At 42.5% G+C, this 17,596-nt stretch overlaps 1 protein-coding gene across 1 annotated transcript in view; it reads right to left on the bottom strand.

Moving 5' to 3' along the window:
- Positions 1 to 655: 655 nt before the first annotated feature.
- The window catches only part of LOC126100713 (vacuolar protein sorting-associated protein 33A), a 124,531-nt gene continuing 107,590 nt past the window's right edge, over positions 656 to 17,596 (bottom strand). Inside the window, exons 10-12 of the mRNA XM_049911332.1 lie at positions 11,569 to 11,782; positions 1,015 to 1,119; positions 656 to 923 (exon numbers count right to left, since the gene is read on the bottom strand). Of these exons, the coding sequence (XP_049767289.1) occupies positions 817 to 923; positions 1,015 to 1,119; positions 11,569 to 11,782 (426 nt within the window). The 3' untranslated portion in view covers positions 656 to 816. The remainder of the gene's footprint in view (positions 924 to 1,014; positions 1,120 to 11,568; positions 11,783 to 17,596) is intronic.

Genomic DNA, 17,596 nt, shown 5'->3' with positions numbered 1-17,596 from the left:
ATTCTTCCACAAAAATTAAAGTGCTTGTCTGCTGCTCAAATCACATCTATATGGTCAGCAGCAATAATACTGTTCATATCTATAATATTAGGAAAAGGGTAGATTGTTTACTCACTGTAAAGGTGACCTTTTTAGTCGCAGACAAGCAAAACAAAAAGACTGTTACACACTAAAGCTATTGGCAAAAGCCTTCTGCAGCAAAGAAAACATGCAGAAACAAACAATGGCAACTCCAGGCAGGAATATCAACAATGTACGAAAAGATAGATTGCCACTTACCATAATGAAGACACATTAAGTTGCAGACAGCCACAATTAAAAGACACTTGCATAAATCTTTTGGCCACAGCATTCATCAGCAAAATAAGAACAAACACCATTCATACACATAAGCAAACACACCTCATGCACACATAAACACCATCTCTGGCATCCCAAGTGGTGTGCGTATTTCTCTTTCACTAACAAAGGCTGTGTCAGAAAGTTTTATGTAAGTGTCTTAATTGTGCCTCTCTGCGAGTAAGTATAACAAGCCAGATAATGACGTGTCACCACTGAAAGCTGCAGGAAAATCAGTAAAACAATAGACAGTTGCAGTAAACAAAGGGGCAGAGGAAGGCTAAATATCTATTATGTAAACATTCAAACAAAAAAAATTGTTACTCATTTGAAACAGAATTTATTTTTTATCATACAAATATTTATGTAGACTTCAACATTTTAGTGGATAGTGTGTAATGAAATATCATCAAATTAAAAAAAAATATATTCATTTCCACAGGTAGCAAATAACAATATCGTGGATTTTTTCTGATGTTATTTTGCAGTTCGAGGTGATTCTGGACCCAGAGGTTCCATCAAACTTTTCAAGAAACTGTTTCCATTTATAAGTTTTGTGGTTGCTACAACAAACTCCACCATAGCTAAAATAAATAAATAAATACATAAATAATACAGTACAATTAAACATCACTGCAATCATAGGAATTATAAAAAGGATAAGTAATCACTTACAATCTTCTTGCTGTGAAAGAAACCGTAGTGCTGATATCTCAGCAAAAGTGCAGCCGCCAATGAAGAATACGAGAACTACTTTTGGATAACCCTCATGAGGCCCACCTGTAAACAGAATGCTTGCACTTGATGTGTCAATTTAATATTGTTTAATGCACAATGAGTTACACAAAATCAAGTTAAATGCGCAGTACAAAAACAAAGCCCCTCCCCCTCCTCAAAAGGTGTAAATAATTAATGTTTTTTCAGACTAAAGCTTACCCCAGTTAAAGAGTGTTTTTCACCAGTTGGGTTTCTCTTTTGTTTATAAAGCATCTTCTGTAGTCATTCTGGAAATATGGATTTATAGTATGTGTCTACTATTGGTATTTACAGATTACAAACAGTATTTTCTTATAACATTGATGTACAATTTACTTACAGTGTCTTTGCCTCTTGTTTCATATTCTAAAAACCCTTGCTTTTTCCTTTGTTGTTAGTTTAAGGTGAGGCAAAAGGAACTTAGTTGCACAATCACTTTTGGCAATTTTTTGCTTTTTTGGACCCCCGTTTTCTTATGCTCCATTAGTGTTTTTTTTCCATTTCACCTTGTTTTTGTAAAAATTCTCCTCAGAGGAAGTAGTACTGTAGTTCCACATATGTCACACTCAGTACAGTTTTTTTGTTTATTCTAACCATGGACCTTGCCATTGGTGGGGAGGCTTGCGTGCCTCAGCGATAAAGATAGCCGTACCGTAGGTACAACCACAACGGAGGGGTATCTGTTGAGAGGCCAGACAAACATGTGGTTCCTGAAGAGGGGCAGCAGCCTTTTCAGTAGTTTCAAGGGCAACAGTCTGGATGATTGACTGATCTGGCCTTGCAACAATAACCAAAACGGCCTTGCTGTGCTGGTACTGCGAACGGCTGAAAGCAAGGGGAAACTACGGCCGTAATTTTTCCCGAGGGCATGCAGCATTACTGTATGATTAAATGATGATGGCGTCCTCTTGGGTAAAATATTCCGGAGGTAAAATAGTCCCCCATTCGGATCTCCGGGCGGGGACTACTCAAGAGGATGTCGTTATCAGGAGAAAGAAAACTGGCGTTCTACGGATCGGAGCGTGGAATGTCACATCCCTTAATCGGGCAGGTAGGTTAGAAAATTTAAAAAGGGAAATGGATAGGTTAAAGTTAGATATAGTGGGAATTAGTGAAGTTCAGTGGCAGGAGGAACAAGACTTCTGGTCAGGTGACTACAGGGTTATAAACACAAAGTCAAATAGGGGTAATGCAGGAGTAGGTTTAATAATGAATAGGAAAATAGGAATGCGGGTAAGCTACTACAAACAGCATAGTGAACACATTATTGTGGCCAAGATAGATACGAAGCCCACACCTACTACAGTAGTACAAGTTTATATGCCAACTAGCTCTGCAGATGACGAAGAAATTGAAGAAATGTATGATGATATAAAAGAAATTATTCAGATAGTGAAGGGAGACGAAAATTTAATAGTCATGGGTGACTGGAATTCGAGTGTAGGAAAAGGGAGAGAAGGAAACATAGTAGGTGAATATGGATTGGGGCTAAGAAATGAAAGAGGAAGCCGCCTGGTAGAATTTTGCACAGAGCACAACTTAATCATAGCTAACACTTGGTTTAAGAGTCATGATAGAAGGTTGTATACATGGAAGAACCCTGGAGATACTAAAAGGTATCAGATAGATTATATAATGGTAAGACAGAGATTTAGGAACCAGGTTTTAAATTGTAAGACATTTCCAGGGGCAGATGTGGACTCTGACCACAATCTATTGGTTATGACCTGTAGATTAAAACTGAAGAAACTGCAAAAAGGTGGGAATTTAAGGAGATGGGACCTGGATAAACTGAAAGAACCAGAGGTTGTAGAGAGTTTCAGGGAGAGCATAAGGGAACAATTGACAGGAATGGGGGAAAGAAATACAGTAGAAGAAGAATGGTTAGCTCTGAGGGATGAAGTAGTGAAGGCAGCAGAGGATCAAGTAGGTAAAAAGACGAGGGCTAGTAGAAATCCTTGGGTAACAGAAGAAATATTGAATTTAATTGATGAAAGGAGAAAATATAAAAATGCAGTAAATGAAGCAGACAAAAAGGAATACAAACGTCTCAAAAATGAGATCGACAGGAAGTGTAGAATGGCTACGCAGGGATGGCTAGAGGACAAATGTAAGGATGTAGAGGCTTATTTCACTAGGGGTAAGATAGATACTGCCTACAGGAAAATTAAAGAGACCTTTGGAGATAAGAGAACCACTTGTATGAACATCAAGAGCTCAGATGGAAATCCAGTTCTAAGCAAAGAAGGGAAAGCAGAAAGGTGGAAGGAGTATATAGAGGGTCTATACAAGGGCGATGTACTTGAGGACAATATTATGGAAATGGAAGAGGATGTAGATGAAGATGAAATGGGAGATAAGATACTGCGTGAAGAGTTTGACAGAGCACTGAAAGACCTGAGTCGAAACAAGGCCCCCGGAGTAGACAACATTCCAGTAGAACTACTGACGGCCTTGGGAGAGCCAGTCCCGACAAAACTCTACCATCTGGTGAGCAAGATGTATGAAACAGGCGAAATACCATCAGACTTCAAGAAGAATATAATCATTCCAGTCCCAAAGAAAGCAGGTGTTGACAGATGTGAAAATTACCGAACTATCAGTTTAATAAGCCACAGCTGCAAAATACCAACATGAATTCTTTACAGACGAATGGAAAAACTGGTAGAAGCTGACCTCGGGGAAGATCAGTTTGGATTCCGTAGAAATACTGGAACACGTGAGGCAATACTGACCTTACGACTTATCTTAGAAGAAAGATTAAGGAAAGGCAAACCTACGTTTCTAGCATTTGTAGACTTAGAGAAAGCTTTTGACAATGTTGACTGGAATACTCTCTTTCAAATTCTAAAGGTGGCAGGGGTAAAATACAGGGAGCGAAAGGCTATTTACAATTTGTACAGAAACCAGATGGCAGTTATAAGAGTCGAGGGGCATGAGAGGGAAGCAGCGGTTGGGAAGGGAGTGAGACAGGGTTGTAGCCTCTCCCCAATGTTATTCAATCTGTATATTGAGCAAGCAGTAAAGGAAACAAAAGAAAAATTTGGAGTAGGTATTAAAATCCATGGAGAAGAAATAAAAACTTTGAGGTTCACCGATGACATTGTAATTCTGTCAGAGACAGCAAAGGACTTGGAAGAGCAGTTGAACGGAATGGATGGTGTCTTGAAGGGAGGATATAAGATGAACATCAACAAAAGCAAAACGAGGATAATGGAATGTAGTCGAATTAAGTCGGGTGATGCTGAGGGTATTAGATTAGGAAATGAGACACTTAAAGTAGTAAAGGAGTTTTGCTATTTGGGGAGCAAAATAACTGATGATGGTCGAAGTAGAGAGGATATAAAATGTAGACTGGGAATGGCAAGGAAAGCGTTTCTCAAGAAGAGAAATTTGTTAACATCGAGTATAGATTTAAGTGTCAAGAAGTCATTTCTGAAAGTATTTGTATGGAGTGTAGCCATGTATGGAAGTGAAACCTGGACGGTAAATAGTTTGGACAAGAAGAGAATAGAAGCTTTTGAAATGTGGTGCTACAGAAGAATGCTGAAGATTATATGGGTAGATCACATAACTAATGAGGAAGTATTGAATAGGATTGGGGAGAAGAGAAGTTTGTGGCACTACTTGACCAGAAGAAGGGATCAGTTGGTAGGACATGTTCTGAGGCATCAAGGGATCACCAATTTAGTTTTGGAAGGCAGCGTGGAGGGTAAAAATTGTAGGGGGAGACCAAGAGATGAATACACTAAGCAGATTCAGAAGGATGTAGGTTGCAGTTGGTACTGGGAGATGAAGAAGCTTGCACAGGATAGAGTAGCATGGAGAGCTGCATCAAACCGGTCTCAGGACTGAAGACAACAACAACATCAACGGTCTTAAGAAAGTGATATTTTTCTAGCAGATTGAGAAGGTGTTTTATGTTGCTTACCCTTACGATTTCCATGTGTGTGTCTGGTGGTTAGTTTGTGTTGGTGTGGAAAAATCTGAATGATTTGTATCTGGTGTCAAATGTTTTCCTGGATTGACTCATATCTTCCATCACACCCCTACATACGCATCCCACTCTCTATCCCCCACCCCCAGCCCCTCTCACAGTTCCCATTCACCATTACCATCTCCTCCCAGTTAACTTTCCCTATAACCACCATCCCCATGTGTCCCCCCTCCCCTCTCCTGCTCCCACTTTTTCTCTGCCTGTCCTCAGTCTAATACTCAGACCCCCCCCCCCCCCCAAATTCCATTCACAGGTTGCAAACACACACAACCTACTCAGAAAGCTAATGGATAGACATAAACACTGTGCTGAGTGTGAAACATGTCAGAATGGTAAACTGTGTAGGAAGGGATTCAGATCAAATTTGCCAACTTGTACTTGTACCTTGTATAATTTGTTTATGCTGCTGTACATGAAAAGATATAACACACATCATTATGGAATCAAGTATTTGTGTTTTATAAATATAATTGTACTACATATAGTTTATTTTGTTAAGTCAAAAGTGTTGTTACTTCTGTATCCTTAAAATTTCAACAGTTGGTGGAAAGACAGACAGGGAATAGACTTAAAGTTAAGAGACATGACAATGGGCCACAGTTTGTTAATGATTTCAAGAAGACTGGCAGCATCCATGAAACCAGTTCACCATATACAGCAGAGCAGAGTGGTAAAGCTGACTGTGATGTCAAATTGTTCACTGTATACTTCCACTTGTAAAAAGATACCTTATAGGAAATGGTTTGAGAAGAAAACATCATTGAAGTGTATGAGGAAGTTTTGGTATAGAGGGGGGCCGAGTGGGGGGTGGGATGAGAGGGGGGCCGAGTGGGGGGTGGGATGAGAGGGGGGCCGAGTGGGGGGTGGGATGAGAGGGGGTCCGAGTGGGGGGTGGGATGAGAGGGGGGCCGAGTGGGGGGTGGGATGAGAGGGGGGCCGAGTGGGGGGTGGGATGAGAGGGGGGCCGAGTGGGGGGTGGGATGAGAGGGGGGCCGAGTGGGGGGTGGGATGAGAAGGGGCCGATTGGGGGGTGGGAAGAGAGGGGGGCCGAGTCGGGGGTGGGCTGAGGGGGGGCCGAGTCGGGGGTGGGCTGAGGGGGGGCCGAGTCGGGGGTGGGCTGAGAGGGGGCCGAGTCGGGGGTGGGCTGAGAAGGGGGCCGATGAAGGGTGGGCTGGGGGGGGCGAGTGAGGGGTGGGCTGAGGGGGGGGCCGAGTGGAGGGGGGCCGAGTGGAGGGGGGGCCGAGTCAAGGGGGGGCCGAGTGGAGGGGGGCCGAGTGGAGGGGGGGCCGAGTCAAGGGGGGGCCGAGTGGAGGGGGGCCGAGTGGAGGGGGGCCGAGTGGGCGGGGCCGAGTGAGGGGTGGGCTGAGGGGGGGCCGAGTGGAGGGGGGGCCGAGTGGAGGGGGGGCCGAGTGGAGGGGGGGCGAGTGGGGGGGCCGAGTGGGGGGGCCGAGTGGGGGGGCCGAGTGGGGGGGCCGAGTGGGGGGGCCGAGTGGGGGGGCCGAGTGGGGGGGCCGAGTGGGGGGGCCGAGTGGGGGGGCCGAGTGGGGGGGCCGAGTGGGGGTGCCGAGTGGGCGTGCCGAGTGGGGGTGCCGAGGGGGGGGCCGAGGGGGGGGCCGAGTGGGCGGTGGGATGAGAGGGGGGCCGAGTGGGGGGTGGGAAGAGAGGGGGGCCGAGTGGGGGGTGGGATGAGAGGGGGGCCGAGTGGGGGGTGGGATGAGAGGGGGGCGAGTGGGGTTGGGCAGAGAGGGGGGTGGGCTGAGAGAGGTGGGCGGATTGTGTGGGGGGTGGGCTGAGAGAGGTGGGCGGATTGTGTGGGGGGTGGGCTGAGAGAGGTGGGCGGATTGTGTGGGGGGTGGGCTGAGAGAGGTGGGCGGATTGTGTGGGGGGTGGGCTGAGAGAGGCGGGCGGATTGTGTGGGGGGTGGGCTGAGAGAGGCGGGCGGTTTGTGTGGGGGGTGGGCTGAGAGAGGCGGGCAGATTGTGTGGGGGGTGGGCTGAGAGAGGTGGGCGGATTGTGTGGGGGGTGGGCTGAGAGAGGTGGGCGGATTGTGTGGGGGGTGCTGAGAGAGGTGGGCGGAGTGTGGGGGGGCTGAGAGAGGTGGGCGGTTTGTGTGGGGGGTGGGCTGAGAGAGGTGGGCGGATTGTGTGGGGGGTGGGCTGAGAGAGGTGGGCGGATTGTCTGGGGGGTGGGCTGAGAGAGGTGGGCGGATTGTGTGGGGGGGGTGGGCTGAGAGAGGTGGGCGGATTGTGTGGGGGGTGCTGAGAGAGGTGGGCGGAGTGTGGGGGGGCTGAGAGAGGTGGGCGGAGTGTGGGGGGGCTGAGAGAGACGGGCGGTGTGGGGGGGCTGAGAGAGACGGGCGGTGTGGGGGTGGGGCTGAGAGAGACGGGCGGTGTGGGGGGGTGCTGAGAAAGACAGGCAGTGGGGGGGGGAGAGAGACAGGCGTTGTCGGGGGAAGAGACAGGCGTTGTCTGGGGGAGAGAGACAGGCGGTGGGGGGGGGGCGAGAGACAGGCGGTGGGGGGGGCGAGGGACAGGCGGTGGGGGGGGCGAGGGACAGGCGGTGGGGGGGGGCGAGGGACAGGCGGTGGGGGGGGCGAGGGACAGGCGGTGGGGGGGCGAGGGACAGGCGGTGGGGGGGGAGAGGGACAGGCGGTGGGGGGGGAGAGGGACAGGCGGTGGGGGAGAGGGACAGGCGGTGGGGGAGAGGGACAGGCGGTGGGGGAGAGGGACAGGCGGTGGGGGAGAGGGACAGGCGGTGGGGGAGAGGGACAGGCGGTGGGGGAGAGGGACAGGCGGTGGGGGAGAGGGACAGGCGGTGGGGGAGAGGGACAGGCGGTGGGGGAGAGGGACAGGCGGTGGGGGAGAGGGACAGGCGGTGGGGAATTGGGACAGGCGGTGGGGGAGAGGGACAGGCGGTGGGGGAGAGGGACAGGCGGTGGGGGAGAGGGACAGGCGGTGGGGGAGAGGGACAGGCGGTGGGGGAGAGAGACAGGCGGTGGGGGAGAGAGAAAGGTGGTGGGGGAGAGAGACGGGTGGTGGGGGAGATGGGGGGAGGAGGAGGAGGAGGAGGAGCTGGAGAGAGAGGGGGAGGAGCTGGAGAGAGACGTGGGCAATGGACAAAGAATGGAGTAGGAGGCGGAGGAGGAGGAGGAGGAGGAGGAGGAGCTGGACAGGGGAGGGGGCCAAAAAGTTCAGTAGGTACATCCCATACCAATACATATTAACCATTTCTGAATTATCGCTGGTTTTGCTAGCGAGGTATAAATCTAGATTATATTATGGAGAAACATTATAACCTGCTGATAAGTAGGAATCAATTCTTACGCATTTATCTTTGGCTGGAGTTTATGATATGGACATGAAACAATTTGATGTGAAACTGCCTTTTTGAATGGCAATTTACAAGAAGATATTTTAATGAAATAGCCTACCTCACATGTATTCAGATTCTTATTTTGCTGGAGATACAGGCAGTCATCATTCAACAGTGGGTTACGTCAGCACAGGAACTAGTGGATTTGTTAACCTGGATTTCTTGCAGGGACAAATGTGTTGCCAGATCTACAAAAGGAAGTGGACTATGTTGCAGCGTCCAACACAATTGCTGAAATTTGTGACTTCCAACATTCTTGCAGGAGCTCAGCTTCAACATGGAACAACCAACCCCACTCTTTGTGGACAATCATAGTGCATTTGAATTGTTTAAAAAAAAAATGAGCATTACAAAAGTAACAAACACATAGACAAAGTTTCATTACATTTGTGAAAAGATAAATTATTGTTCTATTCTTGTATCCTATATCAAGTCACAATATCAGTTGTTTACAAAAGATCTTTCCAAAGATAGTTATACACTAATTGTAGATCATTATCAAATGTGTCTTCAACAAGATTAAGAGCATAACTTAAGGGGGCTTCTTGTGCTTATTATCTTGTGATGTCTGTTTGCAGATGGACAATATATTATTAGTGCACCTGATATTTTAATACCTTTGTCATTTCCAACTGAAACAATCTTTTATTCCTTTGCATACTTTTTTTGTCCTGTTGCCATCGTTAATGGAACTTATTCTGTGTCGTGTTTGAAGTGCCTTTTGCTTTTTATTCAACTAATAAAACGTATTCATCATCAACTGTCCAACGTCTTACAGATCCAGCAAAATGTGTTCATTAACTGGGATATCATCACTTTCCCTTTTTTTCCCCCTTTTTTTTTTTTCTTTTCATGTCACTCAAGTCTTTGAAGAGAGCTGTAACATTTGGAAAAAATCATTTTTTGTGCCAACAGGAATACAATTTATAAATAAAATTGGACAGATATTGACACAAAAAAAATGATTTTTTCCAAATATTTACAGTTATGGATAACCACTTGAGGAAAGCTTTATTAGAGTTCAATTCACCGAAGAAGGTAAAACATGGACTGAACAAATCCCACCATCTGATGACCAGTACCTAAAAATTATGGCTCTTAGAAAACTGAGAAACATGCAAAAGAATTGAACACTGCATTTTTGGAGGCAACACGAAGGGCTGTGTCGGCCCAGACAAGAAGCAAGCATCTGCACACAAACTATTTGGCCTCTAGGCATCCAGTACAACAACAGTACAAATCCCAAAGTAATGTGGAGCACAAAGAAGGTGGGCAACAAAACACCTGGAATGGAACCTAGATTAATGGGGTATTTTTCTATCCTACACCCTGTAGGTAGAAACGCAGTTCATGATTACTCGCTCTGATGGTAATGAGGAGACTGGCGGAATGCAACAGGTGGGTCTGGTGATGACTGACATCAGAGATCACGAGGTGTATTAATGCCCAACAAGTCCAGTTTAGGTGAGTGTCTAAGCATAGACAGCCCATGCGGGTACACAGCTGTTGCCTGGAGCTCACATTATCTCTGACATGGTCTCTCTATCGATCCCCACACCAGGTAGGGAATCTGAATCACCCACAGATACTAAACATATGGTTCTCTTCAACAATGAGTGCACCATCTGTATGATTCCTGATATTATCATAGAAGGGGATGCAACAGCCAGCTACCAGTTTATGTCTCAAGCATGCTTCAGTAGTGAGGAGAGTCAGTCATGTTTTAGGTGTATCACGTACAGGTGTCAGATGACTCTCATGGCCATTGATGGTAATTTGAGAGCTATGCAGCACCAAGACAAAATTCTCCATGCTGTTCTCCATTCCTACAGTCAACATTTTGACAATGTGTTAATCTTTCAAGGTGACACTGCTCCAGCACACAATGTCCATATTGTAAAAACTGTCCTCCAGGAAGCAGGAATGAATCAAATGGAATGACCTGTCGAATCTGAAAATATGAACTCTAATAGACCTGCTTGGTCCAGTTGAAATTGCAGTGCAATGTTGCAGGAAACATTTTCACTCAAAGGATCATGCAAGGATGGCAGTCACTGAAGAGCAGGACAGGCATGAAAAGTATGTCTCAATTAACTTGTAGACAGTATGCCGAGGAGCTACAACTGGATACAGTGCAGAGCAACGCAGTATTGAATGTTAACCGGCAGCAGACAAGGTTTCACAGAGTTTCCATTCTCAACAGACTTGTTTTACATTAATTATTACTTTTTTCCATAGTAACATATTTTTCTTCTTTTTTAGTTTCATGAAGTTTATTGTTTGGTTTCCTGAACCTGAAGCAAGTCCTCACATTTTTGCAGATTTGCTGGTGGCATAAAAAAAACTTTGTGCAATTTGTTTTGTTTATGTTTTTTTAGTTCCTTTTCCTATATTTAATTTTACTTTGTTTTGGAATCAACTGTCCTTTCATCTCCATAAGCTTCTACTTTACCCCCGTCTCAATTTCTCTCTCTCACTATGATGTTACAGCTATTCAGACAATCTTCCACAGGCTATCATGACTCTCACAGTAAAAGCCTTCTCAAGGTCAATAAAGGCCATATGGCTTTCTGTGTTGTTCTATGATGTTTTTAATCACAAACCCTTGTCAGTGGAAGAACAAACTAATCTAAATCCATTTTTTTCTTCAGAAGTAATGGCTTCTGTGATAGTCTTCATGTGGTTATTGATTGTCTTCAAGTAAAGTTTTTAGCCAGTGTTTAGAAGACTAAAACCACAATAGTTTTTACAGTCATTAAGTATCCCTTTTTGGGAAAAGGGGATTACTTTTGCTGTATACCGATGGTCTGAGATCTTGCCATTTATCAACATTCATACACTCTATATTACATTAGTTCAGTATTCTCTCTTCTACATTAGTTTTAATTTATTCATGTCATTTTTACAGACTCAGAGATGGGGTTGAAACCCCACAATTGTGTTCCTGTCAAACAATTGACTGTTAACCAAGACTCTAGTAAAAAGAACTGCTTCTACACCATGCTAACTGTACCACATGCCTCATAAAATCATTGGAAACTGTACTTGTAAGGTTGCTAAAAAAAAGAATGGAATAGGAAACCTCAAATCAACTGTAAACAAACCTTTGCCTTCCTCTAACGTAGGTCCTGGAAGTAGGGCCAACACATCTTGAATGCCTCGCCAACCTGATGGTCTCACAAGATGTTGTGCAAGACGAACACTCAGAGGTGCATAAACGCTATGCACATAGCTCACATCAGTCGGTGATGTTTCACTGCCATTATCTACTGTTAATTGGAGTGTCTTGCGCAACACAGCATATTGCCTTGGACCTTGCTGTCATTAAACAGAAAATAACAATACATAAAAATCTTGTTAAAAATTATACATGTTGCTATATGTGTGACATTCACTGACTCTTAGTTCCATGACACAAAGAACACAGTTCTTAATACTTTTGACCATACATATTTTGATGTCTTACCGAACTGAAATCTTATCACTAATTAGACCCAATAATACATGAGAACTGTTGAATATATAAGGTCACAGACCACTAAAAAGAGATATAGCAAAAACCTATTAATTAAATGGTAGCAGACAGAGCCATAAACGAAGTGTCACTCAGACTCAGTTTCACAACTAGGTGCCACCTCAAATGATAAAAGTGAGTATAGTGTTCAAGGAAATGACACTCTTTGGGAATTAAGTACTCCACTGACCAGACAAACAGATCTAGAGGAAAATAAACAATAAAAATTTTACAAGCTATATCAGAAAAGCTCTGAAGATCATCTTCATGTAAAGGGAAGAAAATTGAGGTGAGCACATGACAAAAATTGACACCAATAGTAAGAGAAAATAAGCACATGATAGAAAATAGAGTTAAGAATTTCGAAAGGCGCGCTTAAGATTGTTGCGTCAGTGGGCGCGTGGGGCACTCAGTGCCGCATACATTTAAATACATAAAAAAGCAGTTTTTTTAAAAATTTTTGGTGGAATTATTTATTGTTTATAACATCATTCTTAACAGCAACTTTTAATATGATATGTATACATATATCCAAGGTGCATGGGAAAATTAAAATTGTTACAGAATATCTGACATATGTTTCAAGGATATTTCCTAAGCACTACTTTAATAACAAATTCTAAATAAATTATAACCACAGATAAGATTCTATTGTTTACCATTGTTAAAGCAAGTTTTACAAAAATGTGCAATATGTATAAAAACTTTGTAGTAATAATAAAGAATAAGGCAGTCAGTAAATACATATCAAGAATCATACACTTTCTTCCTCTGGAGAAGTTCTGCAATCATTACATGTGACAGCATTGTGGCAATGTTGCTTGCAAATGAATCTTTTGCAGCTATTGCAAGTGACAGTAGTTTTATTATTTTGTTTACCACCACAAAGATGGCACCTCCCACACCTTATTACAGTCTCATCGTGACTGGTGGGAACTGATTTATGAGGTCACAGAAATCCTTTAATATCTCATGGTAGAGTAGAGAGCTGAGCCCTTTCTTTCAAATGGCAGTCCATCAGAGCCAAGGCCAGGTTAGTTAGGTAGGTTCTTCTTCTGAATCTTTTCTTTGGATTGTTTGCAAAAAAACAAGACCTGGGAATTTATCCCAGCGATATCAAGATAACAAAAAAACAATGCTAAGGGCCATCTTCTTGTGGTCCTTTGTGTAGAGTAGGATGTACACGTATAATCCACAGTATTGACTCCACTTTTTGTTGCATTGTAGTCCAAATTTACAACAGACTTGCCTGTAGCAGTGTCGATTTCAGCAGTTTTATGCATTGATGACAGGAAAAGCACAGCCTTGTTCCTTTTTGTTTGGCACGAAACAAGACAGAAGTCGTCTTGAAATCCGAAAAGACAGTTTCCAATTTCTCGCGATCTGTTGGGCAAAAGTTCCAGAGGAATTTCCTTCTTGTTCTTTTTCAATGTTCCAATGAACATTAGCCCATTTTCTAAAAGATGCTGGGCTACAGGGTAACTACTGTAGTTGTTGTCTGTAGTTACATTCCTGTGAGTTCCCCTGATTGGGTCAACCAATCTCTTCACAATATCCTTTGGCTGGTTAGATGCAACATATGGTCCAGGATTCTGTCTGCCGCAGTATACTTCAAAATTAAAAGTATAAAAGTCTTGCTATTGCACAATGCATACAACTTCAATCCATACTCAGTGGGCTTATTGGGCATGTAGTGAACTAAACCACAACATCCGCGAAATGGGACAAGCATTTTGTCTATGGATGTGAACTCCCCTGGACTGCCGCCACGCGCCCGCCACAGGTTTAAAAAAAATAGTACTTTATGCAGGACCAGGACTCAAATGCAATCTGGTTCATAGTTTCAATCTGCCACATCGATTCACAATAGTGCCCTCACCACTGCAGAGTGAAAGGTACGCAATGGTAAATGATAGCAAAAATCAAGGTCTGTGGGAGTTCAAGGTGAAGATAGGCAATAAAATAAACAATTGAACAATTTGAGTAAGATGAGACCATCTGGGTGATTGGACTCAAGCACAGGCAGAACATCACAGTTACTGCTTGCTAAGTCTTGTCGCAATGCTTTTCATAAGAATAACATATCATACCGTAAACTAAACATTATGAACATGACTTCCATTGCAGAGCAATGTAGATATTGTCAGTCTGCATTTTATATCCTCTTTACTTCTGCCACCATCAATTATTTTGCTGCCCAAAGAGCAAAACTGGTGTACTTCTCTTAATGTCTCACTTTGTAATCAAAGTCTCTCACCCACAGCTGATTTAATTTGAGTACACCCTATTACCTCGGTTTCACTTTTGTTGTAAATCATCTTCCACCCTCTCTTCAAGGTGTTACCCATTATATTCAATTGATCTGCTCCTTTTGCAAGTTAGACAGAATTACACTGCCATCGTCAAACCTCCAATTATTGCTTCTTCTTCTCCTTGGACTTCAATTCCTTTTCAAAATTTGCCCACAGTTTCCTTTACTGTTTGATATATGTCTAGACTGAATAACAGGGAGGATAAGGTTCAACTTTGTCTTACTCCATTCTTAATTATAACCTCTTTTTCTGATCATCTGACTGTGTAACTGCAATCAGGTTTCTGTATAACCTATACATAACCTTTCACACTATGTATTTTATCCGTTATGACTTCGGAACCCAGGTCCCACACGGAAAAGGGTCAGTTGTAAACTGCATTATTGGTAATACAAAAGTCACAAGAGCCTCTCTCCAAACTCACACACTAGTGGGAGGAATCTGGGTCCTGGCTGATGGCAGCTGCGAATCAAGTGGATCTGGGCAAAATTTCCTTAGTTGGACAGGAGTTTTGTTCTTTACAGCATTACAAGAGCACTTCTCATCTTTCTTTCAAATCCTCATGATGCTCTCTGATGCATATGCTGATTTTGCAAAAAAATGACTGAGTTCAGTAACTGTTGCTACAATCTCTTCTTGCTTCTCTTAACTATACAATGCCATTTTGTTGTGGGGTTCTGAGCTACACTAGAATCACTGCTGATGTGTTTCTGCAGATGTGTGTGCATACTTCTGATTTTGTAATGGCTTTTGTCATTCCAACATGGAAAAGGCTATTTTCTAAGGAATCCTGAAAATATTGGCATGGATCCATCAGCTGTTGCTTCTGATAAAACCCTTTCTGTGGTGGCTGTAAATCCTTAGCACAAGTATGTCAGGTTGGTTAAATATGTCTCTTGAAGACACATTCATAAGAACTTCTTTTATGAAATTTCAGGAGAACTGTCAGATGTAACTACCTTGCTATCATAACATAAGGCACAGAGCCTTCAGGCCATCATCATGTGTATACTGCATACATATGAAGATGGCCAGCTGACCGAGACAAAATACCGTGGTATAAAGTTACTGACATCCAGAAAATTTACCCAAGCATATCTGAGCAAACACTGGCTTCCATTCTCATTATAAGAATAATCAAAATCCAAAAGACAGGCATTGCGTTAAACACTGCATTACCAGAACATGCTTCCAGACAGACACTATTACAACAGCCAATTTTGGCACAATTCCATAGCCAAAGACACACATACAAAATAACTGAATTACAAATTGCTTCTAAAGAACTACTAAACTGAACAGTTCTCTATGTAAACAAAGAGTGAACTTATTATTTGCATGATAAATGACTGGAGACATTTCTTTAATACCTCACCCTGAAAAGTGTATTGTGTGCAATCAATGTATGAAACGAACTCTGGCACGCATTTGGCAATGTATGTGACCTACATATGCCCACCAGAATTTCTGGAAGCCTCCATTGTCATATTAATTATTTATTATGTCAACATACAGTTTTCCTATCAGTGAAAATTTAGACAAAATTATTTGTTTTATAAACAGAAAAAATCTAAGAGCAAAAATGGTTACATTAAGTATTTTAAATAATCAAGAATTAAAAATAGAAGCTTCCAGAATACAACATGTCTGAGAGATTAAATTTTTAAGTGGTTTTAAGTGGTTTTTCATTACATAAAAAAGTGTTTGTCGAACCAATGACATTCTCATAAATAAAAAATATTGTTTAGACAATGAATAATAAACTCTTCTTAGAAACAGCCTAAACAAAATTTCATGATTTGTGCGACTTGTGTTACATTTCAAACAAATAAACTGATCGAAAATGACATTATTTTATGAAAGGATTTATCTTCAAAACTATTTTTCCAATCATTCCCTTTCATTACAAGGTGAAATTGATGGGATGGCAGTCTTTCTACGATTTTACGTTTGTGAGTTGCAACTTCCGAAAAGGTTTCCATCAATTTCAAACCAAACAAATAAGAAAAACATAATGGTTGAAAGTGCTTAAATGTATCAAGTGCTTCCACAAAAAACCATGTATCATGTATTTTACAACTAAAAAGGTATCCCAACCTCAAATTTAGAAGTGGTATCGAACAATTCATTTTGTCTAACTGGTTCAAATGTTGGTTCTTTACAGTGTTATATGGGAACATAAAAGATATTCTTGTCCTACCACCTAATGTACATAGGTCACACTATCAGTGTCTGCTGTTGCCACTGTACATCAGGGAATTAAAGAACAAAATGTACCTGGGATAGATTTTGCATTTCATTTTGGCTTAAGCATCCAGGGCAGCAGAAATGCTTCTCACTCTTTTTAATCATCATCATCATCATCATATTACCAGCTGCTACCTGACATTAACAGCTGTTATATTCCACATTTTTCCATGTGTTATGTTCTTCAGCTAAACACACTCACTTCACTCCTACACATTTTCTGTCATATTATCATTTAGGTCTTTTTTGTAACTCCTGAAAGACGAGTGCCCACAGAAATTTATCCAAAGGAGGACAAAATTCTAAAACTGTCATTTTGATATAACTGGCATGCCTCAAGCAATTCAATAATTTTAGGCTGACATAAATTAAAAATCTGAAATTTAAAATGATACTTTGTTAAAACCTGGCATTCAGAGCCTGTGGCTGGGTACAAAACGTAAACTGACTCTTACAGATAAGATAACAGCAACAAGTACTTTTAACAATGTTATTTATTTACTTAAATAGTGCCACTACTGGTTTCGAACTGACAGGTTCATCTTCAGGTAGCTAGTTATCATTAATCTTCAGGTACATCTTCAGATACATTTTACATTAGCTTTCACTTTTTGTTTTCCCAAATGATGAAAGTTCCGTGGGGGTGGGGGAGCTGTTGAAAAATCTGCACCATTACATTCCAGTGATGACTGCTTGTGGTCATGCAGCAGCAAAGACTGTATGATGCACTTTTTTATGTATATGTACACATATATTCTAAAGCACCACTGACACACAAAGAAGTTTCACACATGGAAGTATGTATACAAAGATAGCGATACTGCAAGCATAACAATTTCAGAACAATTGAGGAAATTCTGTTTAATATTTAAAAAAAAAAAAAAGAAAGAAAGAAAAGAAGCAACTTTCATAACAATGAAACAAAGAAACAGGGGAAAAGACACTTATTGTATTTTGATGATATCTTTAACACTTTGTTTGCATACAGCGACATTTTTAGGTTGGTTGGAAAAAGCATATCCCAGGGCTAGCATTTGGCTGGGTGATTGGGAGAAATAT

This window comes from Schistocerca cancellata, chromosome 9 (assembly GCF_023864275.1).
Source record: "Schistocerca cancellata isolate TAMUIC-IGC-003103 chromosome 9, iqSchCanc2.1, whole genome shotgun sequence".
Lineage (NCBI taxonomy): Eukaryota > Metazoa > Arthropoda > Insecta > Orthoptera > Acrididae > Schistocerca > Schistocerca cancellata.
The sequence above is the reverse complement of the archived record's forward strand: the minus strand, read 5'-3'. Positions and strand labels throughout refer to the sequence as shown.